Source organism: Eubalaena glacialis, chromosome 5 (assembly GCF_028564815.1).
Source record: "Eubalaena glacialis isolate mEubGla1 chromosome 5, mEubGla1.1.hap2.+ XY, whole genome shotgun sequence".
In the NCBI taxonomy this organism is placed as follows: domain Eukaryota; kingdom Metazoa; phylum Chordata; class Mammalia; order Artiodactyla; family Balaenidae; genus Eubalaena; species Eubalaena glacialis.
The window spans coordinates 108,736,763-108,764,514 of NC_083720.1; the positions used below are offsets into that span (position 1 = coordinate 108,736,763).

General features: G+C 37.3%; 1 protein-coding gene across 12 annotated transcripts in view; it reads left to right on the forward strand.

Moving 5' to 3' along the window:
- The window catches only part of PTPN13 (protein tyrosine phosphatase non-receptor type 13), a 226,512-nt gene that overhangs the window by 40,023 nt on the left and 158,737 nt on the right, over nt 1-27,752 (forward strand). For all 12 annotated transcript variants that reach the window (XM_061192478.1, XM_061192479.1, XM_061192482.1 and 9 more), the window contains exon 2: nt 17,608-17,727. In XM_061192478.1, the coding sequence (XP_061048461.1) occupies nt 17,613-17,727 (115 nt within the window). In that variant the 5' untranslated portion in view covers nt 17,608-17,612. The remainder of the gene's footprint in view (nt 1-17,607; nt 17,728-27,752) is intronic.

Sequence of the window (27,752 nt, forward strand, 5' to 3'; positions counted from 1 at the left end):
GCAGGTCCACGTCTGGTGGTGTGTTTTGGGGTGTCTGTGGCCTTATTATGATTTTAGGCAGCCTCTTTGCTAATGGATGGGGCTGTGTTCCTGTCTTGCTAGTTGTTTGGCATAGGGTGTCCAGCACTGTAACTTGCTGGTTGTTGAGTGAAGCTGGGTCTTGATGTTGAGATGGAGATCTCTGGGAGATTTTTGCCATTTGATATTACGTGGAGCTGGGAGGTCTCTTGTGGACCAGTGTCCTGAAGTTGGCTCTCCCACCTCAGAGGCACAGCACTGACTCCTGGCTGGAGCACCAAGAGCCTTTCATCCACACGGCTCAGAATAAAAGGGAGAAAAAATAGAAAGAGAGAGAGAGAGAGAGAGGGAAGGAGGGAGGGAGAGAGAGAGGGAGAGAGAAAGAAAAGAAAAGAAAGTAGGATAAAATAAAATAAAGTTATTAAAATAAAAAATAAAAAATATTATGAAAATATTTTAAAAAGTAAAAAAAAAAAAAGGAAACGGACGGACAGAATCCTAGGACAAATGGTGAAAGCAAAGCTATGCAGACAAAATCTCACACAGAAGCATACACATACACACTCACAAAAAGAGGAAAAGGGGAAAAAATAATATATCTTGCTCCCAAAGTCCACCTCCTCAATTTGGGATGATTCGTGGTCTATTCAGGTATTTCACAGATGCAGGGTACATCAAGTTGATTGTGGAGCTTTAATCCGCTGCTCCTGAGGCTGCTGGGAGAGATTTCCCTTTCTCTTCTTTGTTCACACAGCTCCGGGGGTTCAGTTTTGGATTTGGCCCCGCCTCTGCGTGTAGGTCGCCTGAGGGCGTCTGTTCTTCGCTCAGACAGAATGGGGTTAAAGGAGCAGCTGATTCGGGGGCTCTGGCTCACTCAGGCCGGGGTGGGGGGGAGGAGGAAGGGGTACGGGTGCGGGGCGAGCCTGCGGCGGCAGAGGCCAGCGTGACATTGCAGCAGCCTGAGGCGCGCCGTGCGTTCTCCCAGGGAAGCTGTCCCTGGATCACGGGAGCCTGGCAGTGGCAGGCTGCACAGTCTCCCGGGAGGGGAGGTTGGATAGTGACCTGTGCTTGCACACAGGCTTCTTGGTGGCGGCAGCAGCAGCCTTAGCGTCTCATGCCCGTCTCTGGGGTCCGCGCTGATAACCGCGGCTCGCGCCCGCCCGTCTCTGGAGCTCCTTTAAGCGGAGGTCTTAATCCCCTCTCCTCGCGCACCAGTAAACAAAGAGGCAAGAAAAAGTCTCTTGTCTCTTCGGCAGCTCCAGACTTTTTCCCGGAATCCCTCCTGGCTAGCTGTGGCGCACTAGCCCCCTTCAGGCTGTGTTCACGCCGCCAACTCCAGTCCTCTCCCTGGGATCCGAACGAAGCCCGAGCCTCAGCTCCCAGCCCCCGCCCGCCCCGGCGGGTGAGCAGACAAGCCTCTTGGGCTGGTGAGTGCTGGTGGGCACCGATCCTCTGTGTGGGAATCTCTCCACTTTGCCCTCCGCACCCCTGTTGCTGCACTCTCCTCCGAGGCTCCGAAGCTTCCCCCCTCCGCCACCCGCAGTCTCCGCCCGCGAAGGGGCTTCCTCGTGTGTGGAAACCTTTCCTCCTTCACGGCTCCCTCCCACTGGTTCAGGTCCCGTCCCTATTCTTTTGTCTCTGTTTTTTTTTCTTTTGCCCTACCCAGGTACGTGGGGAGTTTCTTGCCTTTTGGGAGGTCTGAGGTCTTCTGCCAGCATTCAGTAGGTGTTCTATAGGAGCAGTTCCACGTGTAGATGTATTTCTGATGTATCTGTGGGGAGGAAGGTGATCTCCATGTCTTACTCTTCCGCCATCTTCTCCTGGTCCCTAGCTTTCTTTTGTTTTTTAGCTTTTTTTTTTTTTTAAATTGAGGTTTGTCGACATATAATATTATATAAGTTACAGGTGCACAACATAGTGATTCACAATTTTTAAAAGTTATACTCCATTTGTAGTTATTATAAATTACTGGCTATAGTCCCTGTGTTATATAATACATCTTTGTAGCTAATTATTTTATACATAGTAGTTTGTACCTCTTAATCTCCTACCCCTGTCGTGCCCCTTCCCCCCTCTCTCGCCCCAGTGGTAACCACTAGTTTGTTCTCTGTATCTGTGAGTGTGTTTCTTTTTTGTTATATTCACTAGTTTGTTGAGGAACTGACTTCCATCCAACTCCAGGGGCAACCATGAAATAGACCAACTGGGGACCTGTATTCTCATTATGATATGATGTATAATTCTGTAGTTATATGCTGCAACTCCAGTAGTCTCTTTGCTTTGGTTTTCTAGTTTTCTGTACTGAAGGGGTACCACTTAAAATAGCCCTTTATCATCAGTTAGTTTAAGAGCCTCTAATTGCTAGAAATCAAGGATGAGCATGATAAGGAAGTACTCAACTGGCTGATCTCTGATTCATAGGGAAAGTCTGACATTGATTGCTCCTCTTTTAGAATTGATTAATATCAAGATGATCATAGGAGTTATTGGAATTGAGAGGTAAAGTTTTATCCGAAGATGTTTAGAGCAATAATTCTTTAACATTATTGTGTATGAGAATTACCAGGGGAGCCATGGATTCCTGAATACATACTGAAAGAAAGTCAGTTTTTGCACTATGTAAGCAAATGGACATGTGTACCAATCGTTTTGAAACACGTCACAGGGACTACATCACTCAGCCAATGAGGCCTTTAGGCAAGAAGTCCTCTTCCTGACTTTTCTCCATCTGCTCACGTGCTTCTTTCCCTTTGACTTCAGTGGACCTGATGAAACATCTGAAGGGTAATCAATTCCTTTGTGACCTTGCCTACTGATCGCCCACCTCCTCCTGTACCTTCAACCTCTTTACTGTCTCTTTCCCTCAGCATATACACAGAGTCCCTTATATATTTAAAATCAACGCAAACATTATCCACCCTCACCTTCAAATTTATCCTCCTAACTTTACTCCTTCTGTTACCAACCAAGTTTCAAAAATTAATCAGCACTTACAATTCAGCATCAATTTGCTTCCTCTCCTACTTGACTAAAATTTCTTTGAATAAAGTTACCTATAACATCCAGAGAGCCAAATATGTATGCTGTCATATTGCATGACTTCTCTATGTTGTTTGAGAATGATAAAGATAAATAACAATTATTGGTATTCTCTATCAGGTCCTGAACTGTATGTATCTCTTTTAATTCTTGCCAATTTCCTGTAAGATAGGAACTGTTAATAACTTGCTTTAAGAAGAAGACTGAGCCTAGAAATATTAATTTGCCGAAAGTCACAGAGCTAGTGAGCTGAACCTGGGCAACGTGGCACAAAACTCCACATTCTTAATCTTGCGTTCTACCAATCTCCTGTTTGAAACTTCTCTTTCATTCTCTCTAACATAATAATCTTACGGTTTTCTTATTTCTCTGGCTATTCCTTTGCAGGTGCCTTTGCAGGCTCTTTTCCCGCCTCTAACTTTTAAATGCTTTTTTAGTGCCTCTAGGTCTCTGTACTTGACTTTTTTTCTTTATATGCTCTTCCTGAGTGACTTTATCCAAACTCATGATTTTGTCCATCATTTACATACTAATCACTTCCAAATCTATAGTTCAAGACCTCTATTAGTTCCACTCTATAATTAAAATGAGCCTTTAAAAATACAAATTTTGTCACTTTATGCCTCACCCTGAAATTTGTCAATGCCTCTTCATAGGTTTCAGTATAAAATTCAAACTACTTAGCAAATCACAAAAACATCTTACATGATCTGGCACCTACTCATTGCTATAGCCTCATCTCTTGTCTCCCCTCACCCTTCTCTAGACAGTCTACAGAATTTGAACACCTCCTACTGTTTTATATCTCAGTTTTCAGGTTTACAGGTATTCCTTTGCCTGGAAGACCTTAACTCTAACTCTTCTGTATCTTCTTCATCTGCCTTACTCCTCTGTTTGAGACTTGAAACAAAGATTAATTTGAGAGATTAAGAATGAATAAGCAACAGTTCTTATTGACAAGACTAAGGCAAAAGAAAGGAAAAAAGAAGTCAAAGAAGAGGGACTTTGAGCCTGATAGCTATAGGAATAGTAGTTGCATTAATCTGTTTGGAATGGTGAGAGTGGCTGACTTGGAGGAAAATACTGTTGTTTTTTTTTGGCCACGCGGCTTGTGGGATCTCAGTTTCCTGACCAGGGACTGAACCCGGGTCATGGCAGTGAAAACCCGGAATCCTAACCACTGGACCACCAGGGAGCTCCCTAGATGTATTGAATTTGATACAAGAGGACAGTATCTACCCAGGCAAAAAAGTACAGTATGTAGTTAAATTTAAAAATCTAGAATTTGGAACAAGGTTTTCTCAAGGCTGGAGATAGATTTAGGAATAATCTGCCCCAAGGTGATTAGGTGAAGTCTTGGCAGTGGATGCATTCTCCAATAAAAACTGGATATAGAGAACACTTCTAGCTTTATGAGAGTAGATGGAGATTATATGAGTTAAAATTAATTTTGATGTTGAGTGGCATTGATTAGAGTTAAAAGAGATAATGTGATGTAATCTGAAATTAAACTCAGAATTTTGACAAGTGAATTGTAGAGGGGAGTGCATTATTCCAGTTGTTCTAATCTGTAATACATTAATATTCAATTTGAATAATTTATCCAAAGTGATTTTACCATTATTTGTCTATAAGCCAGAATTCTTTTATCTTCTCATGTAAAAAGGGCTCCTTTGCTTTTGCATATTAATCATTCTTATTTATAACAGTTGCACAAGAGTACCTTATAGTTAATTAAAATAAAAATTAGATATGAATACTATACTTTGAAAAACACATCTTTATAGATTTAGTTGGATTGCCACAAAATAAGGGAGTGGCCCAAACCACATGGTTTGAAATTGGGTTCATGAGTTCTTGCAAGTCATGTCATTATTTAAATTACAAGTAATAATCTAATTTAGTTGTCACAATTATATTAGATAAAATAAAAATGGCAAAATGAACAGCAATATTCAGTATGAATATCTCTTGTGTCACTGCTTAGTATTTTTAGATTTGGGTTTTAGATTTATTGAATTTATTGTTTAGGTATAAAAAGTAGATGTTTTACACAACATTTCCATTTTTAAAATATTTCAGAATGGAAATTGGTAATATCAAAATCACTTTTAGAACGGAGCAGTTTGAGTAGAATTTTGGCTGTCTCCAAATATCAAGTTGAAATTACTCTTGTAATTACTGGAGCATGCCTAGGTTTGTTATGCTTCATCTGTGACTTGTGAAGTTATTGGAGCTTACTCTTTTCATTGATTTTTGTCTAGAGTCAGAGTTGATTTGTCCACATTAATACAGAACGACACCTACTACCTTATTTTACTACAGTATAAATTTACCCCCAAATTTTTAGGTTTAGAAGATTTGTATAGATTTGTAAGAAAGGACAAGAGGAGAAGACAAATATCACTTTCTCCTTCAATATTCAACTTTTAGTATTGGGTTGGCCACAAAGTTCGTTTGCGTTTTCCCATAACATCTTACAGAAAAACCTGAACGAACTTTTTGGCCAACCCAGTATTTGCCAGGTGGGTAGTGTTTGTTGCCTTCTGCCTTCTAACACCTCTAATAGCTGGCTTCTTGCTTCTCAGTTAGATCATAACTGTAGAAGTATTGCCTGATCTTGAGAATGCTAAATGTTAGAAAATCAGGAAAGTAGCAAGAGCCTCTTTAATAGACTGTCACTGTTTGTCTTGCTTATGCTAGTTACTTCACTTCTGAGTTGAGTGAGCTTTGGTCAACTTTTCTGGACCATCTAACATTACATCCCAAACAGTATATGATACAGGCAGCTCAGTGCAAATTGCTTTGTCAATTAAAACATGAAGTAAGAAGTTTGTAAAAAACTTGATGTCTAGAAAGACAAGATTAACTTACTCAGAATGTTCCCTCTCTTACAAGATCCACTTTAATGGTCTGAAAGCATTATCCTCAAATCTTCAGAAGTATAATAAGGGGACTTACTTTGTTACATTTTCTTCAGAATCTATACCTAGGTTGTATTAGTTTTCTATTGTTGTATAATAAATTACCACGAGGTTAGTAGCTTCAGACAACGCATTTATTTTCTTACAGTTCCTGTGGGTCAGGAGTCCAGGTACAGGTTAACTGGGTCCCCTGCTCAGGGTCACACCAGGCTGAAATCTCATCTGAAGCTTGGAGGTCTTCTTCTAATCCCACTGGTTGTTTGGCAGGATTCAATTCCTTGTAGCTGTAGATCTAAATTTATCATTTTCTTGCTGGCTGTCAGCTGGGGTCTGCTCTCTGCTCAACAGTGTTACCATGAGGTCATTGCCATGTGGTCCCCTCCATAGGCAGTTGACAGCATGGTTGTTTGCGTCATCAAGGCCAGCAGGGGAAATCTCCCTGTCTTTGAATCTCTTTCCAGTCTGCCCCAACAGAGTCTTCTATATCATAACCTAATCAAGTCGGCTGCTATCGCTTGGTATTTGTTGGTCCCACCCATACGCAAGGAAAGAAGATTATACAGGTCTGGTATACTGGGGGGAGGCACAAATTTCAGGAGCCATATCAGGATTCTGCCTACCATAGTCTTCCCTCTGGCCCTCAGATATTCATGCCCTCTGACCCCATACACACACAAACAAAATACATCCCCTCCCATGGTTCCCAGAGTTCTCATCCTATTAAAGCATCAGCTCAAAGTCCAAGGGCACATCTAAATCATCTACATTAGGTTTAGATGAGGCTCCTATGTGTTATTTATCTGTGAACCTGTAAAACTAAGGAGACTATCCCAACATTCCCAACATAAAATGGTGGGACAAGCATGGAATAACTATTGTAGACATTCTTGTTCAAAAAGGAGACGGGCAGAATGGAAAGTCAAAAAGGAGTCACTTGGTCCATCACAGTTCTGAGATTCAGATTGGCAGATGCCAGGTGGAGTTTTTTTGGTTAGGTTTCAAAGCCTGGGAATAATCCTTCATGGCTCTCAACTCTGCTCTCTGAGTCTCCATTCTGCCTTCTGAATCTCCATTCTGCCTTCTGAATCATTCTTCCTTTTTCTAGGATGGTAGCATATGTTTGCAGCTGAGTGGTTTTAACCAGCCTTATTCCTGACTATAGAATCGAGGGCACCTCCAACAGCCTCTTTCGATTTTATATTCTTCCTCTTTTAGTCCAACCTGGCAGTGTTTATGCTGAAACAATTTTCTCAGGAACTCTGGGTTTTATGTGGGTTTCACAGGGATTCACTACATTAGACAAAAGCTACACCTGCAAATTTTTTTTTTTCAAAATAATGCTTTTTCTGTCTTTGCCTCCTGCTGAGATGGCTAAGGGACAACTCTAGAGCTTACCAGAGACCCTTAAAATCTTGAAAGGGCCCTTTATGTGACTGAATCCTCTGACCTTCTGATCTTTCTGAAATTTTAGCAGAGGATCTTTTTTCTTTTTTTTTATCTATTGTATTTTTGGCAACCATTTCTGACTTTTAGCATCTTTTGCTATCTGGAGAGGCTGGGCATTTTCAGAATCATCTAGTCCTGGTTCCTTCCTCTTTAATAGGACTTTCCTCAATTTATCTCTCTCTTCTTGCATTTTACTATGAGGAGCAAGAGTAAACCAGACAACACATTTAACACCTCACCTGGAAATCTCCTTCCCATATGCCCAGTTTTGCCACTTGTAAGTTCTGCTTTCCATATAACTGCAGGACACAATGTCACCAAGTTTTCTTCCACTATTTAACAAGGATTCCCCTTCCTCCAGTTTCCAATAACATGTTCCTTGTTTCCTTCTGAGCCCTCACCAACAGTATTCAAAGTCCAGATGTCTATTAAAAATCTGTTCAAGGCAAGTTAGGCTTTCTCAGAATTCTTTCAGCTTCTGCTCACTATCCAATTCCAAAGCTGCTCCCACATTTTTAGTTCTTGTTACAGCCGAATCCCACTTTCAGTTACCACAAATTTAGCGCCTTAAAGCAACACACATTTATTATCTTGTACTTCTTGTTTGTCAGGATTCTGGGTACAGATGATCTGGTTCCCCTTTTCAGGATATCACCAGACTTAAATCAGGGTGTCAACTGGGAATATGATATCATCTGAGGCTCAGCGTCCTATGCCAAGTTCACTGGTTGTTGGTAGAACGTGCCTCGTGGTTGTAGGACCATTTTCTTGCTGGTAGTTGGCTGGGGTACACCATCAGCACCTAGAGGCCACCCTCAGGTCCTTGTCATGTATCCCTCTGTATAGTCAGTTCACCACATGAAAGGGATGTTAAGGGTAATCTCAGAATTCTGCCTACCACATTAATTTGTTTATTACAATATAAAGGACAAATAAGATTTTTTTCTTGGACTTTTGTGCTTTGTACATATTTGTTTCCTTTAGTGGCTGCTTACTCTGAGACATTTTAATCTAGATTTCTTGAAGAAGACCAACCATAAGTATTCTAAAGCAATGATCTTAACAAAAGTCAGTGGGTAGGGAGGAGGAGTGATGTAGAAAGAAAATACTGGAAACCAAAGTTCTGTCAATACCATTCCATTGTTTTCTGTTAGTACCTCACAATTGGTGGGGAAAAATATAACACATGTGAAATTAGGGATTTTCCCCTCCATTTACTTTTCTCCTAAGTTTAAATGATACAGAGAGAGATTAAAGAATTCCAGAATTTTTCTTCTGGTTTTTTGAAGCTGTCCTTTGAAAAGCAGGGAATAGGCATATATGATTTCTATTTAGATAAGTAGTTGACCTGAGCCAGAGGCCCAGAAAGGCAATTTAGACTTGTGTCTGTTCTAGTTTCTCTTCTCTCACTGGGAAAAGTATAACGGAAAAGTTGACAAATATTAATCATTGCTCCAACTTCAATAAAGATGCTTGGTCACGTGCTATTTTCTACCTTGAGGCAATGTTCAATTAAAATTTCACTGACTTTTATCTCTTTTTTCCCTTAAAATCCCAATTCTTTCTTAGGCTTTTCTAACTATACTAGGCAATAATATTTTTTGTCTACTACTTATCTGTACCTACCCTCCTAATGGAAAAGAAATATTAGTTTGTTTTTTTTTTTATTAGATTAGCTTTTAGTCTTCAAGAGCTCTAATAGTGCTTTTATTTCTACTTTGTATACATCTGTCTTGATGTTGACCATTTTTGGATCAACAGATAAAAGGTAGAAATAATTTCACATTATTTAAAATGTCCTGTAATTATCATTTCAGTTTTAAATGCTTTAGGAAATTAGTAGTTAAGAGAAAAACAAGACATGGCTATCTTGAATAATGGTTTTTAAAAAATGATTGCGTTATCAAGCTACACATTCTAACTTTAGTAACATAAGTTACATGGCATCTTAGATATGCTTTGGATGTTTAAGGAGGGAAGATCTCAGACCTTTGCCGTGGATTTTGATTTCTTTAGTCTTACAGATTTTTATTTTAATGGGAGAAATTAACTTTTAGAAAACTTTTTTTCTTTTTAAAGCATATGTTACCTCATGTTGGGGCTTCACAGGACAAAGAAAAGGAATGCTGTCCTGGCTTTGATCAGGTTTAGTTAGTTTGTTTGTTTTCTCTTTTTAACAGCTTTATTGAGGAATAATTGACATATAATAAGCTGTACATATTGTGTACAACTGGATGAGTTTTGACATACGTATGCACCTGCAAACCATCATCACAATCAAGATAACGAACATATCCATTATCCCCAAATGTTTTCTCATGCCCCCTTGTAATCAACTCCCATCTGCCTCTCCATAGGTCAGTGCCATCCTCAAGCAACAGCTATTTTTTGTAACTGTAGTTGGCATTTTTTATAATTTTGTACAAATGTAATCATAAAGTATATACTCCCTCTCTCTCTCTCTCTTTTTTTTTTTTTTTTTTTTTTGGTCTAGCTTCCTTTACTCAATATAATTATTTTGAGATTCATGTTGTTGCATGTATCAATAATAGTTCTTCCTTTTATTGCTGACTAATATTCCATTGTGAGAATATACTAAAATCAGTTTATCCATTCACTTGTTGATAGACATTTGCTTGTTTCCATTTTTCGGACGTTACAGATAAAGCTGATACGAACATTTGTATATGTCTTTTTTTTTTTTTAAGAAATGGAAAATTTTATTTGAGCCAAATTTGAGGATTATAACCTGGGAGGAGCATCTCAGAAAGCTCTGAGAACTGTTCCCTGTATGAGTCTTTGTGTAGATATAAGCTTTAATTTCTTTTGGGTAAATACTTAGAAGTGGAATGGCCAGATCATCTGGTAGGCTTATATTTAACTTTTTATGAAACTGTCAGTTTCCCAAAGGGTACCATTTTACATTCCCATTAGTAATGTATGAGCGTTTAGTTCCTCCACATCCTTGACTACACTTAGTATGGTGAGTCTTTTACATTTTAGTAATTGTGATAGCTGTGTGGCAGTATCTCATTTTAATTTTCATTTTCCGAACGACTGTTGAAGTTGAGCATCTTTTCACGTGCTCATTTGCTATCCATGTGTTTTGTTTTGTTTTTTTAATTTATTTTTATATTTATTTTTGGCTGTGTTGGGTCTTCGTTTCTGTGCGAGGGCTTTCTCTAGTTGCGGCTAGCGGGGGCCACTCTTCATCGCAGTGCGCGGGCCTCTCACTATCGCGGCCTCTCTTGTTGCGGAGCACAGGCTCCAGTTGCGCAGGCTCAGTAGTTGTGGCTCACGGGCCTAGTTGCTCCGCGGCATGTGGCATCTTCCCAGACCAGGGCTCGAACCCATGTCCCCTGCATTGGCAGGCAGATTCTCAACCACTGCGCCACCAGGGAAGCCCCATGTGTTTTCTTTAATGAAATACCTATTCAAATCTTTTGCCCGTTTGATAAAAAAAATTTGCATTGTTTGTTTTCCTATTACTGAGTTTTGACAGTTCTTTATATATTCTGGATATAAATCCTTTATCAGTTATGTGATCTGTAAATATTTTCCTTTAATTTGTGGCTTTTCTTTTTATTCTTTGGGCAGTTATTTTCAAAGAGCAGAGGTTTTAATTTTGATGAAGTCTTAACCATTTTTTTATTTTATGGTTCACATATTTGATGTTGTAGCTAAGAAAAATTGGTCTCATCCAGGATCACAATGATTTTCTTCTAACTTAAAAAAAAATGGCATCCAAGGTATTCCTGTATATAGAAAAGCTTACTGAAAATTATTTTTAAATGAATATTCTTATTAAATTACAAATTCTAAAACCTAGTTCTTAAGTTTCTAAGGTCAATTATTTTATTTTACTTGTAGAAAAGATTGATAGTCACTTTTAAGGGACCTTTTGATTGAGTGTATAATCCCATTGTTCAAACTTTATTAATTAAAATCCTTTAACTGTTTTAAACTGCATTCATACAATTAAAAGTTGACTTCTCTGCGCTTCCACTGCAGGGGCCACAGGTTCAATCCCTGGTCAGGGGAACTAAGATCCCACATGCCGCGCAGTACGGCCAAAAAAAAATCTTCCTGAGTACTTAAATAAGTCTCTAATGAACGAAAACTTATAAGTATGCTAAGACTTAAAGTTCTCTTATATGTTCCAGTGGTATTTCATACAAGCCTGAACTCATTTTCTCAATTACATTATTTAAATTGGAATCACAAGGCAAATCTGTTATTCTAACTGACCTATTTCTGTTAAACTTTTTTTTTTTTAATTATTTTATTTATTTATTTTTGGCTGCATTGGGTCTTCGTTGCTGCATGCAGGCTTTCTCTAGTCGTGGCGAGCAAGGGATACTCTTCGTTGCGGTGCACAAGCTTCTCATTGTGGTGGCTTCTCTTGTTGCGGAGCACGGGCTCTAGGTGCACAGGCTTCAGCAGTTGTGGCACGTGGGCTCAGTAGTTGTGGCGTGTGGGCTCTAGAGCGCAGGCTCAGTAGTTGTGGTGCACGGGCTTAGTGGCTCCGCGGCATGTGGGATCTTCCCGGACCAGGGCTCGAACCCGTGTCCCCTGCATTGGCAGGCGAATTCTTTTTTTTTTCTTTTTTTTTTTTTAATAAATTTATTTATTTATTTATTTTTATTTTTGGCTATGTTGGGTCTTCGTTTCTGTGCGAGGGTTTTCTCCAGTTGCGGCGAGCGGGGGTCACTCTTCATCGCGGTGCGCGGGCCTCTCACTATCGCGGCCTCTCTTGTTGCGGAGCACAGGCTCCAGACGCGCAGGCTCAGTAGGTATGGCTCACGGGCCTAGTTGCTCCACGGCATGTGGCATCTTCCCAGACCAGGGCTCGAATCCGTGTCCCCTGCATTAGCAGGCGGACTCTCAACCACTGCGCCACCAGGGAAGCCCGGCAGGCGAATTCTTAACCACTGCGCCACCAGGGAAGCCCATCTCTTAAACTTTATAAACAGCTAAAATACCAAATACGTACAGATTCTTTAACTTAAAAAAATACTAATATATGGGCTTGCTTCTCTTAAACTTTTATAAAATTCATTGTAAATCATCCTGGGTTAAAGATGCTTGTAACTTTGGGGATTGCTTTCTCAACTCATTATGATTTCTTAATGACCAGAGATGTCTTTAGCCAGGATGATGGGTGTGTCTCTGCCCCAGACTCGTGGCACACCTAGAGCTCTATTTTATAGTTGCTTTGTTCCTGAAACAGCGTACTCTTATAGTCCTATTTCTTTAGGATCTATTTTAACATTCCTAATTCATTAGTCTACCCCCAGATGGGTCGTGGTATCACTTGATTGGATTCAGTTAAACTGTTTACTGTTTCATTCTTTTTGGAATCACTTTTATGTGCTTCCTATTTGCGAGTGCCACAAATCCTTCAGGATTAAAATGACATCTGTTAGAATCCTTTTGTGGTTTTATCTGACTCTGTGGGCACAGTTTTAAGGTCTTGACAATAATACCTATGTTAACCAAAGACATAATAATGATTCTGGTTATGTAATATAATTATTCTTATTTGAAAGTCTTTCCAAAAGCGTAGTTATCATGTACCCTACCACTTTCAAGGAAATAAAAGTGAATAATATGGTTATGTTTATTGTAAAGCAGGACCTTATTGACAGTAAAATAATGCCAGTCATATATCTACACTCCAAGTTGTCTAGTACTGTGTCTAAAGGAAACAACTGAAGTAATAAACTCTTTAGAATTTTCATAACTGTTCCCTCATCTAATGGTTGAATTCAAGCTTTTTTATTTTTTTCTTCACTTCCTTTTTGTTGCATCTCTCTTCCACTTCTGCATTTCTTTTGTTCCCTTCTCTTCTCTTTCCTTTCAGATCTACTGATCTGGAGAGCTATAGTAAAGGTGAATAAAAATAACAGAGAGAGAGATGATGATGATAGGCAATCACCAAACTTGGTGATGGTAGACAATTTATAAGGTATAGGTATGTTGTTACTTGTTTGAATTTTAGAAAGCTGCTTTAACATTACATTGTCTTGAGATTGGGTGGTTAGGGGGTTGAGGCAGTTTTTAAAAATCTTAAACCTCTTTTCTAGCAAAGTTATACATATAAAATGTCTAATCTCTTCTGTTAGCTAGATGATATTGCTTTTAAAAACAGATGTTCCGTCTATGTTTTGGTGGTCTAACAAGTTCCAACCAGAGATGCATAGAGATCCTACACTAAGTAGGCAAAAAATGTTTTAAATAAAAATTAAAAGAGGATTAATAACATAAATCAGACCTGACTGAATCAAGCAATAGAGGTGTAATTAGTAATCTTTGTAGACAGAACAATCAAGTGCTGAAAAAATTCTGTTGTGTTGAAGTTACTTTTACTTTTTCATTTTCTTACTTATAGGAAAAATTTATTTTAAAAACCAATCTCTTTAAAAATAAGTGAAAACCAGTATCTTAAGATTTAACACTTTGTGTGTGTGAATGTAACATTTGCTTTATAATAGATAATCATAAGCATCTTACTGTGCCCATCACTTTTCTTTCTTTCTGCCCTCCTTCTTTCCCTCCCCCCTTCCCTCCCTCCTTCCTCTCTTTCTCTCTTTCCTTCTTTCTCCTTCATGTGGGGAAGTTATTCTCTTGCCTCTATAAGAAAACTCAAGTCCATAATTCTCTCCTTATTCTTTGATAGTAATAACTACAATCACGTTGCAAATACAATGTCAATTCCATAAATAAAAGTGCCTAGTCAATATATTAAGCACCATTTCAGTCTTCATTCAAAACTAAAATGCTTCCCTTCCCCAGCTAGGATTAACAGTAAGTAGGAGGCAGTGTGGTTGGCTTCTCTTTTTATTGCTTATCTCTTCCATTTGCAAGTTGCTATATTTGACTGCTTCAGGATTTAAACTGGTGGCAGGAAGAAAGGTAGAGAAGCAAACAATTTTTTACCTGACTCCTGTTATAACATGGCTTCACTGTCTTTGAGCTTGTTGTATGCTTAAGGCTGACCCTTTCTTTTGTGTGTACTTTTATGGGTTCTTCAGAGTCCTTCACTGGAACTATACTTCCTGTGATACTTCAAAAAAATTTTCCTCCCACTAGCCAACCCCTAATTATTCTTCCTCCTCCTCCTCTTCTCCCTCCCCTCGTACTTCCTCTTCTTCCCCCTCCACCTCCCCTCACTTCCTCCTCCTCTGGTTAGTACTGTGGGAACCTCAGGTGGTACTCTGGGGAGAATTTTTTTAACAGCTTTATTGAGATATACTTGACATACCATAAAGTTTACCCTTTTAAAATATACTTTAGAGCAGGGGTCCCCAACCCCTGGCCACGGTAGTGGTCCGTGGCCTGTTAGGAACCGGGCCGCACAGCAGGAGGTGAGCAGCTGGGCGAGCGAGTGAAGCTTCATCTGTATTTACAGTCGCTCCCCATCGCTCGCATTACCGCCTGAGATCCGCCTCCTGTCAGATCAGCGGCAGCGTTAGATTCTCATAGGAGCGCAAACCCTACTGTGAACTGCGCGTGTGAGGGATCTAGGTTGCGCGCTCCTTATGAGAATCTAATGCCCGATGATCTGAGGTGGAGCTGAGGTGGAGGTGATGCGAGCGCTGAGGAGTGGCTGCAAATACAGATTATCATTAGCAGAGGGTTTGACTGCACAGAGACCATAATAAATCAGTCGCTTGCAGACTCGTATCAAAACCCTATCAGTGAGTGGCAAGTGACAATTAAGTTGCATCTTACAGAGTAGACTGGACATAAGCAACACACTTCGAGTGTCACTGTCTCCCATCAGACCCCAGATGGGACCATCTAGTTGCAGGAAAACAAGCTCAGGGCTCCCACTGATTCTGCATTATGGTGAGTTGTATAATGATTTCATTATATATTACAGTATAATAATAGAGATAAAGTGCACAATAAATGTAATGCACTTGAATCGTCCTGAACCACCCCCCCACCCCCCACCCCCGGTCCGTGGAAAAATTGTCTTCCACAAAACTGGTCCCTGGTGCCAAAAAGGTTGGGGACCGCTGCTTTAGAGTTCTGCTACCATCACCACAATCTAAATTTGGGGACATTTTCACTTTCTGGGTAGGATTTCATTAACTCGAGGCTGTGTGGCCCTGCTCCTTGCCCACCTTACCCTCTGCCCCCGCCCAACCAATGGAAGAGTAGCTAGCTCCCAATACAGCATGCTTCCTCACTCCAACTCTCTGTTTGCCCTCTCCTCCCTTTGGCTGCTGCCTCAGAGTGATAGTCAAAGACTTTAGATCCCTAAAGTATCAGACATGAGTCTGTGGTGTCCTCCCTAAATTCCAGGGAACATATACCAAGCACTCTAAGGCACCTTCCCACACCCCTCCTGCTTTGGAGGAGGCATGAAAATCAGTACGACTCTCTTCAAAGAAATTCTCCTTATGCAGTTTTCTCCCTACTCTTTATACCCTGTGTGTAGGCTTTAGAGCTGTCTAACCGGTTCTCATCTCATTCATATTACTTCGGAAATTTGCTACAGAGTAGTCTTTCTCACAAGTCACTTTGGTATCTGATTGCTAATAGTATCTTCTGTTAAAACTTCCAATTTAACATAGTGTTTTGTGTAGAAGATACTCAGATATCTTTCAGAAAGGAATGAAGCTTCTATTTTTTTTAATTTAATAACTGGGCTATTACAGTGCTATCATATAATAAAGTACATGAGAAACTTAGAGAGTTGGGGTGGGGGGAGCGGTCTGAATAATAATCTCTTCTTGTACAAGCTAAATAAAAACCCCTTTGGCTTTTTCAAAGCAATATCTTACATCTTCCCTTTTAACTACCACATTCTGCATTTAAGTAGACACCCCTCAAGGCAGGCTCTAAGAATAAAATGCTATAGTAAACATTTGAAAAGGACAAGGCTGGCCTCATTTGTAGAGCTGTAGTTGCTTTTTTTTTCCATCTGGGTTAAAGTACCATTTTTTCCATCTGGGTTAAAGTACCATAAATGTAAATTAAAAGAAAATATTAGCTTTTCTTTTAATTAAATATTGTTAGCTGACTAAACAAAGTCGACTTTTATCTGAAAGAGGTGTTTTTATAAGTTAATTTTAAAATTTAATGAAGGATATAATTACAGAAAATAAGTATTTAACATTTTCTTCCCCTTTTGGTTTCTTTTCCAAACCCGCTGCTTCTGCCTAGCAATAGATATACATTATTCTTAAATTAGTTTGGTTTGTGTAAAAATCTTAGTAATCACTACAAAGAGCAATTTTCTTTTCAAGGAGGGTCAATTTAGGAAAATTTATATAGGAGGATTTTGACTAGCTGCATTTCCCTCTTCCAAAATGTAAATAGGATTATTGAGCCCCATAGAAAATCTTAAATTTTATCAATATATCACCTACTTAATTGAATGCTTTAAGAAAAAAAAAAAAAGCTGACCCTACAGAAATGTCACCACAGAGGCACCTTTCTGATTTTTTATTAATTCAACTTCAATAACGTCTTAGATTACAAAGCATGTTTACATGCATAACTTCTTTCTTTGTCATAGCCACCTCAAGATGGCATTATTGTTACTATTATTATTATTCCCATGTCACAGATGGGAAATTGAAGTTTAGAGGTAAAATGACTTTCCCACGGGCAAATGGTAAGTTGGCAGCAAAGCTGGATCTAGAAATAGTTAATTTCATTCAGTGCAAAATTTATAGTTATAGTGTATATATTAGAAATGTAGAAATGAATTAGTGAATGGAAAAAATGTGTTCCATCTTATTCCCAACTTCTTCCACCATGGCTGTAGGGTCTCCTCTCTATTCTTTTTACCTAGGATGAATAGAATGAAACCTGGAACTTCAGTCTGGCTGCTTTGATTTAATTACCTGCACTTTGGTGTCTCTGGTACCCTGAGGTCTCTGTCTTCTCCCATGAAGTAGTCACCACCACTATGGCTATTCTCCAATTCTGTCTTTGAAGTTGACCCTATTGGGCTAGGGCAAGTGGTCGTTTTGAGAGTTCTTTAACTCCTTTACCCTCTATGACTTTAAGCTGTAGGACTATATTATATTTACATTGAAGGCCATATTGAGAACTTAGGTGGACAGGGACCTCATAGTCTCGTTACTGATGCAGAACTTTCACTACTGCAAGTGCAGTAAAGTGGCTGATGTGTAGACCATCTGTTACCCTTGTTTCCTAGGTAATATGCATGTGACACTAGCTGAGGCCCTGGAGGTTCGGGGTGGACCACTGCAGGAGGAAGAGATATGGGCTGTATTAAATCAAAGTGCCGAAAGTCTCCAAGAATTATTCAGAAAAGGTAAGGCCTTTTGCGTGTGTGCGGGGGTGTGGGGGTAGCTGAAAAGCAGCTAGGGTGGCAGACTATAGGAAGGAATGCTTGCTCTTATCTCTCTTAGGGCTGAAAAAGCTCTGATCTTGTCTGCCTTCATTGGAACATCTTTTGTGTGTCTGATATCATGCTAGGCACTGAAAATATCATGATGATCAAAAGCAGAAACGTTCCCTGTCTTTCTGGAGCTTACAGTCCAGCGTGGAAGATAGCTATTAATAAAATATTTATGTAAACAAATGTAAAAAATGCAATCATGACAAGGGCTACCAGGGAGGGGAATCAGTTGATTCTGTGAGAACCCATAGTAGGAGGATTTGATCTGGTGAAGAGGACAGAAAAGAAGTCTTCCCTGTATAAGTCTCCCCTGAGCTAAGACCTGAAAGAAGAAGAGAAGTTAATCAGGTAAGAGGGAGGGAAAAACATTCCTGGCAGAGAGAATTATATGCACATCCCTGGGATAATGCAAACTGAATAACTAGTTTGATGCTTCCCTGCAGAGGTGGTTACCTGGTCCAAATGGTTGTGTAACATTTTGGAGCTAGAAAAGTTAGAGAATCAGTCACCCTTTGGTTGTCTAAAAACATTTGCTATCATGCTGAAAAGCTCCACATGAAGATGGTGTTTGCTATTCACACCACATGTCCAACACCTATTTAGCATAGTAAAGAAACCACGCTTCATCTTAAGGAAGAATTAAACTTTAAAATTGATTTGAATTAATTAATCAAGCACAATAAGCATGACAGAAATAGGGGAGGATTTGAGGGTAGTAAGAGTTCTCAAAGGGGGTCCCTGGATGAGTAGCGCCAGTATCACCTAAAACCTTGTTAGAAATGCAGACACTTAGGCCCACCCTAGACCCACTGAATAAGAAACCCTAGGGGTGGAGCAGCAATTTGTGTTTTAGCAAGTCTTTAAGGATATTCTGATGCATGTTAAAGTTTGAGAACCATTATACAATAGAATTGCTGAAGACCAGGAGCCATGGGAACCTTTTAGAAGGTGTAGAGGTGACCACTGATTAAGGAAAGTCTAGAGCACAAGGGAAGAGTGGGGATAGATGGTAGTGTTTTGGTGTTGCTGCTGTTTTCTAATCCAGAGGCAGGAACCTAGATATTTGAAGATCTTTGGTTAGAGTTAGGATTAATTTAAAGAAAACTTACTCATTTTATCTAATGCCACTTACCTAAAATCTATTTATTTTAAGTAGACCTTGTTGTTTTGTTTGCTTCATTTTAATTTTTCAGAGAATTTTCAGAAAGTATAGGCACTCTGGAGTACAGAGCAGGTAGCCATGCTGCAGAGGTGTTGTTGAAGGAAGGATATGTTGGTGGCATTATTACTCAGTTAATTAACAACAGTCAATATTTAAAAAGCATCTCCTTGTGAGGTGTTGTGTGGAAGATGCCAGTAAGTAGAAGGTGTCACAGTTGCTTGCCCTTAAGGGATACACTCAGATCAGTCAGATGCATATGAAAAGTTTACTACTTCAAAACAGTATGCCAGGTGTGTGAGAGAAACAGTAAGTGCTAGGGATGTTCAGAGGAGGGAGAGATAATACCTTTTTTCATTATGCTAATAGCGAGATCACTGCCCTGGCCATGACTCATAGAATATAAAGCGTTTCGCACACTGTGAGTACCTAAGTGTTTTTCTTCTTTCAAATTTTGTAATGTTAACAGAGATCGAATGTCTGAATGTTAAGTCCTTGTCATTGAGATGGAAGTATTGCATAACATATTGGCACATTACAATAAAGAGATTTACTGGATGTGTTCATAAAATTAATTGTGAGGCAGCTCTATCTTAAACACCGTCCAGTGGGAGCTGGTTACCATAGGCCTTCAGTCCAGTTCACAGCCTAACATCAGTAATATAGAGAAATTGAATTTGGCTTCTTTGGCAGTCGAGATTACCAACTATCGGTGATTGCCAATTGGAAATTTCTATTTATTTGGAGGAAATGCAGGCTTATTTTATTTAGTTTACCTAAAATCTATGGTTTTTCATTCCTTTTATTTGATAGCACAATGTCTTTTTGCCACAAGTTCTTCTCCTGACTATTTTAACAAACTGAAATAAAATAACTATTTTGTTTGCTTATTTTGTGGATGAAAGGTGTTGGTCTTGGTTCTCTAGTACATACCCTTATGAATAACACTAGAAATGTTATGGGGAAAACAGCAGGTAAAATACAGTGATTTTCTTTGTCTTTCTATGTCTGTTACAAAAATCTTTTAGTTCTTATGGATTTTTTTTTTCCCCTTATCTTCTTGAACTTGTATGTTGTTCCTGTGTCTTTTTCAGTGCAAATTGACATTCCTATAAATAGAAGGCTGGAAGTAAGCATTTCTACTAGGGGATTATTGAGCACAGATCAAGAAAATTATCTATTTTTTCATCTTTTTGAGCCTCCTAGTAATTTAAGTCCTTTTTAAAGACAAAATTGTTGTGGTTAGTATTCATAGAATAATGATACCTAAGCATGACCTTGTTGAAAGACATCATTTTCAAATGAATTTCTCTTCAGAGAAGAAGAAAAGTAAAAGTTTAAAAAAATATATGATTCCAAACATTTAGATGATGGTGATGATGATACGTGGTTCTCCTTTTGTTATAAGTTCCTTAGTGTTACTGTCTTGTGGATATTAAAACGCGATTGGTGTGATTACTTTTTAGAATTTTTGAGATTTTTGTCGTGGCCTTGCACGTGGTTTAGTTTTGTAATATTCTGTGGGAATTTGAAAATAATGTGTTTTTTTTTTTTCTATTTCTAAGGTATAACTTAAGCTTGTTAATGTTTGTGCTTTTAAATTTTTTTCTATATCCTTATTACTTTGTATACTTGCTCTGTCAGATTCTTAGGGATAGTTTAAATTTTTTACTATAATGATGTCTTTGTCTTCTTACTACTGTCATGTGTTTGTGCTATTTTATGATACATATAATGGCTAATGACTAATTTAAATGGACTGGATCTTCTATTACTATAAAGTAAGCCCTTCCCCCCCTTTTTACTACTCATTGCCTTACATTCTGTCCCTCTGCTCTTAATATTGCCACCTCTGCTTCCTTGCCATTTACCTAGTATATTTTTTATCCTTCCTTAATTTTCAAATCATCTGTATTGTAATTTAGATATCTCTTTTAAGTAGTAGATAGCTGGATTTTACTTTTTTGCCTCACTAAGGAGATGGCTATTCTTTAATTAGGAAATTAAACGTGGCCATTGAAATAAAAGTTCTGGAGGAATTTCATTAAGGGTCCTCTCGTATCATGACTTCTAACTATATGTTTCTCAGTCCCTCTTATTAACTGATTGGGAAAGCGTAGCTGATGTCCAAAAATGTATACACACTTAAGATTTTAGCTTTTACATCGTGGATGAACTCATGCAGGGACTCAGTGGTCCTGGATAATAAAAAAAAATGCTATTCTCACGTGCATTCTGGATAATCTTTAGAAATGAAATTATTGCTGCCTTGGAAAATTTAGCTTACAATTATATTAGTTGCCCAAAGCAGTGATTTCTTTTTTTAAGTTATGAAACTCTTGCTCTTGGCAGAAAACAGATCTTCTCACTCTGCGGGATTTTAAGGTATTAGAATGGTTGATTGGTTGTTGCTAAAATTGCCCCTTCATAACTAATCAGAGGAAAAGACCCAATCTTCCTTACTTAGGTAAGGATATAAATCCCATAAAAATCCCTTTATGTATACTCATTTCTGATTCCCTGTTTAATAAATAAAACAATATTTAATGAAATTAGTAAATTAACAGTTAAAAAAATTTTTTATTTTTTTATAAAAATAAGCATTTTGATAAATAGAAGTGCTAAAAAACAATCAAGATTCATTGTCAAAATAAAAACATTGAAAGAGTTACTAGCAAGTGTCCTTGGAAAATTGAGAAGACGTTGCATTTCTTAATGTTTTTGGAAAACAGATTTGTATAAGGTTGCAGAGAGCAGAGCATATAGAATCTGTATTTTATTATAAACACTTGCTTATTATATGCATGAGTGAAAACAACAAATTACTGCAGATAGCTGGGTAAATATCAAATAAACTTCTGCTCTTCCCTTCTTGAAAAGTGTTTAAAAATTAGAATTTGTAGGTATCTGTTTAAAAAAACAATCTTACTAGAGAATGAATGATCTATTATTTTATCAGCAAAATTAAGTGAAAGAGTAAGTTCGTTTTTTGTTTTGTAGAATTGCTTTCATTGAATAAATACTTTCAGGGAAATTCCCTTGCTACTGAAAGGAAAAAATATATAAGAAATATATAACCTCAGAACCCCACACACATATATGTTTTTATTTATGGAATCAAACTCCTTGAGCTGGAAAGATCTTAATCCATTTCACCTAACTAATCATTTTTAGAGATAAGGAAACAAGGCCCAACTTAAGTGACTTATAAGAATTAATGTTAGCAGAGCAGAAATAATATAACTATTTTAAAGTCATGAGCAGTACCTTTTTAGAGCTATAGAATCACTTTATATATACAGGACAATAAAGTTTTAAAATAGATTGCTCTCCTGTGAGCATAGCAACAAGATGTTTAAAAAACCAGTATCAGGTGACAAAAGTGGCATTGCTTCAGATTCTACACATATTAAGAGTAATAAGGGAAAATTGTGAACAAAGTTCTTGAAAAAATTCAACCATTTACATGGACACTTTAAAAGACACCATCTACCAAAGCTCATTCAAGAAAAAGTGGACTACCTAAATTGCCCTATATCTACTAAGATGATTGAATATATTTTTTTTAATGTGCCACAAAGAAAACTTCAGGCCCATATTGCTTCACTAGGGAATTCTGAAATTTTAAGGAAGAAATAATAGCAATACTATACCAAACATTTGAAGAAAATTGAAGAGGAGGAAATACTTCCCAACTTTTTCTGTGAAGCTAAAATTTCTGTAATATTAAAACCAAACAAAGACACTAGAGAAGATAAAACAATAAACCAATATACTTTATGCACATAGATGCAAAAATTCTTAACAAAATTTTAACAAATCGAGTCCAACAGTATATAAAAATTATAATACATCATGATCAAGTAGACCTCAAGAATACAAGATTGGTTTAACATTCAGAAATCAATCATTATAATTCACCATATTTACATGATTTGCAAATATTTTTCTCCCAACCTGTGACTTCTCCTTTCATTCTCCTAATAATGTGTTAAGAGCAGTAGATGTTTTAAACTCTGATGAAGACTACTTTATCATTTTTTCTTTTATGAATCATGCATTCAATATCATATCTAAGAAATCTTTGTAGCTCAGGGTTACAATGATTGTCTCCTATGCTTTCTTCTAGAACTTTTACACTTTTAAGGAATCAAATTTTTTTTCTGCATCTACTGAAATGAACACATGGTTTTGCTTCTTTAGTATGTAATAAAAAAAAAAAGAAATAAAGAAGTAAAAGCAAAAATAAACAAATGGGGCCTAATCAAATAATTATAAGCTTTTGCACAACAAAGGAAACCATAAACAAAATGAAAAGACAACCTACAGACTGAGAGAAAATATTTGCAAAAGATGTGACCAGCAAGGACTTAATTTCCAAAATATACAAACAGCTTATACAACTCAATATCAAAAAAACAGACAACCCAATCAAAAAATGGGCAGAAGACCTAAATAGACATTTCTCCAAAGAAGACATACAGATAGCCAATAGACACATGAAAAGATGCTCAACATTGCTAATTATTAGAGAAATGCAAATCAAAACTACAATGAGGTACTACCTCACACCGTTCAGAATGACCATTGTCAAAAAGTCTATAAATAACAAATGCTGGAAAGGGTGTGGAGAGCAGGGAACCCTCTACACTGTTGGTGGGAATGTAAATTGGTACAGTCACTATGGAAAACAGTATGGAGGTTCCTTAAAAAACTAAAAAGAGAGTTGTCATATGATCCAGCAATCCTACTCCTAAGCATATGTCTGGAGAAAACTGTAATTCAAAAAGATACATGCACTCCAATGTTCGTTGCAGCATTATTTACAATAGCCAAGACATGGAAGCAACCTAAATGTCCTTGGACAGAGTAATGGATAAAGAAGATGTGGTACATATAAACAATGGAATATTACTCAGCTATAAAAAAGAATGAAATAATGCCATTTGCAGCTACATGGATGGACCTAGAGATTATCATACTAAGTGAAGTAAGTCAGAAAGAGAAAGACAAATACCATATGATATCACTTATATGTGGAATCTAAAATGTGACACAAACCTATCTACAAAACAGAACAGACTCACAGACATAGAGAACAGAATTGTAGTTGCCAAATGGGAGGGTTGGATGGGGAGTTTGGGACTAGCAGATGCCAACTATTATATATAGGATGGATAAACAAGGTCCTACTGTATAGCGCAGGGAACTATCTTGTAATAAACCATATATATATGGTATGTGGTACCCCAGAAACTAACATAACATTGTACATCAACTATACTTCAATAAAAAATAAAATACAATAAATTTAAAATTCAGTTCCTCACTTATCTTAGCCACGTTTCAAATTCTTTCTTAAAAGCCATATGTGGCTAGTGGCTACTAAAATGTTCAGTTAGAATTTACTGTCCTCCTAAACTGTGGTTCAAGAAAAACATCAGTTTTGGACGAAAAATACATTTTCAGTGTATTTACCGTCAACAAACCCTTATTGAGGAAATTACTAAAAGATGTATTTCTGGAAGAAGGAAATTTAACTCAGAAGGAAGAAGAAACCTTCAAAAAGGAATGAAAGCAAAAGAATTAGTCAACTTGATGGTAAATCTAAATAAGCATTGGCTGTATAAAATATCAATAATGATGTCAAATTTAAAATTATAAATAAAATAATAAGACTTAGATTGGGATAGATGACAGGAGTAAAACAGCTTAAGGGTTTGATTCTATTCATGAGAATGGTAGGTTTCTTGACTTTAGAATTTGCATAGTCAAATATCCTTAAAGTTTGTAATAGTAATCACAAAACAAAAAGAGAGAAAATGTAAAACTTCCAATCTGGTGGAACCAAAGGAGAGTAAGTAACTCAATGCATGAAAAAGGAGACAAAGCACTGAACTTCGAATAGACTTACTGGTTGTTTTGTTTTGTTTTAAGCCTTTATAAGAAATATGGAAAGTTTTTGTGGATTAAAAGCTTTTGAGTAAATCTTTGTATAGTCTATGCAGGTTTTAAAGACCAAATCCTAACTAGTCTCTTTATATTACATTCCTAATTATTTATAATAGTAATTTTCTTGATTAACAGGGTGTATTAGTTGTCTTTGACATGCTACATCTTGCCCTGCCTACATAAGGCCAGAATTAACAGGTCCTTCAAGTTAAATGTATTTGAACCAGGTAAAGTTACCCCATATGTTCCCTGGAAACAAGCTATAAAACATGAAATTAATTTAATATCTAACATTCTTAAAATGAATAATGTGGGTTGTTTAACAAGTGTATGAAGCACTTGTAGTAAACCACCCCTCCCCTACAACTATTGTCAGTATACCGTGTTTCGATTTGAAATTCTTTTGGCTCTAGATGTGACAAATAGGCCATTTTATAAATTTAAAGAGTCATACGTTTAGAGGGGAAAGTAGCTACAGGTCATGCTCTCTAGCCCCATCTTTGCTGACAAATGTAATTTTACTGTATTTATTGTTTTAATTTAATACTTACAGGAATTTTTTTAAATGAGATATAATATATATAGTAAAGAGCATTATTAATTGTACTGCCTGATAAATTTTATAAATGTGCACATTCATATAACCACTGCCTAGATCATTTCTAACACCCGGGAAGGCTTCTCTCCTGCTTCCTCCTAATCAATTCTTGGTTACCAAGAGTAATCATTATTATGAGTTATCACATAAATAAGTTTTTAAACAATCTTAAATTTTTTTTTTTTTTTTTACAGTGCAGTAACTAATTTATTATATTGGGTAATGAAACAGCTAGAAATGGAGCTGAGTACAATAATCGAGCTTTTCCTGCAGGGTGTTGGGCGCATTTAAACCTTATAAATCAATTTTAACAGAAGGCACTAGAAAGGCTTTTTGGGGAACCTTGCAACCAATGTCTTCTAGGCCGATGGCAGACTCTGTAAACAACTGTGCAGAAATGGCTCTTGTTGTTGTTGTTAGAACAATCTTAAATTTTAAACATCGTATAAATAGAATCATAACAATGTGAACACTTTTGTGTCTGACTTCTTTTATTCAACATTCTGACCGAGATTTTTCCATATTATGTAACTAAGCTTTTTAAAGAAAACGTTTTGCAATTCTCATGTTTCTTTTCTCAAATATAGAAATTAGAAGGGGGCTTTATGCTTTGTATCATTTAGTAACAGGTTAAGATTTTTCTTGGGGTGATGTGTGTCAGTCATGGTTAACATTTTTACAAGAAATATATTGTTATATTTCTTTTTGAAAAATAGAATAGTTTACCATTCAAATAAGCCCCCTCCCTCCTTTTTCCTTTGAGAAGGAACATTTCTTTAAAATGTAAAATAGGAGGATGGTAATCTGAAGAGCAGCAGAGAATAGCATTAGTGAGCACAAAGATGTTTTTCATAAGCAGCTACAGATCATGGTTATGTGGAAGCCTGTCATCATAAATCAAGCCAGTTTCTTTCTGGAATACTATTTCCTTCCTCTGCAAACTGAAAATATACACTAATCTTCATTGACCTTTTCATCTAGTTCCTCAAAAATGAAATAAATGACAGTCACCCTTGATATTATTGGTTTTTCAGTCTTTGTATAAATTCCAGGTCCTTCAAAGTGAAGAGAAGTTGGTGAGTTCACTTTTAAAATTTTGTGTTCTTTTTTTCCCCAGCTTTATGCAGGTAGCAAGGGTGGAGGAAGATCTCCTTTAACCTGAAACTTTGTCTGTATTGGGGCGGGGGGAAACCCCAAACCCGCTGCTTTATAAAGGGCCTTTACTGTAAAAGTTATTTCTATTGCTAATTACCTCAGTTATAATTTATTTTGTCTGGCAAAATATAATGTGGCAGTTGTGTGATCTACAGGGGCTGTCATGAAGTTGTTAGGTGGCAACAGAAATGCCAGTGCTTTAAGAAGCTTAGCACTTGGTTCCAAGATTGCTTAGACAAAATTGTTAAACTAGCAATAAAATCAAGTTTTTAAATAGACTTTACCATTCAAGATTAACATTTTTGCAACTGCTTGAATGGAATACTCAAATAAGATATGATTTGTGCATTTTAAGAAAGAAACCACCTTCAAGCAAATTTGTCTATTGGAAGTCTACAGCCTAAAATATGATAGACGTAAGAAACAGTTTTGCTCTCAAAGTTTAGGCCCTCCTTGGGGAAATAAAAAATTGGTATTAATCCCAGGATGTTTTCCACATACTGGTTGTATGCTTAATACCACATTGACATATCAGGATAGAAGAGATCAAAGGTGCTCACCTCAAGGTTTGAAGAGATACAATGTAGATATTCATTGGATTTTAGAAAGTGTCAGAAAAGAAGCAAAGTGCATTGGAAGTTCATTTGCAGTTTGCTTTCTTTTGGGAACAAGATAGAAAAAAAAGCCAAATAAAGATAATTTTATCAGCTGCATAAGGGAATTCATTTCTAAATGCACAGTCAACGATATCCTCAGTTTGGTGCCATTTATTCAGCTTCCCTCTTACAGAGAAGAGCTGTTTAGGTCTCCCTTCTAGTCTAAAATTATTTCTGGTAGTCATTCTGCCTTTCTAATACAAAATGACTTTATTATAATTTGATAAAATAGTTTCTTGTAACACTTTCTAGCTTACCATATCTCTTATTAAATGCCTCATTCATGGCTTTATAAAGTGAAAAAAAATTTTTAAGCTTTAAGGAAGGATATAAAGCCACACATATTCCATTTCATGATGTCCTTAGTATTAGTTAATTGACATAGAGATGGAGCAAGTACAAGGTCAAGACACAACTT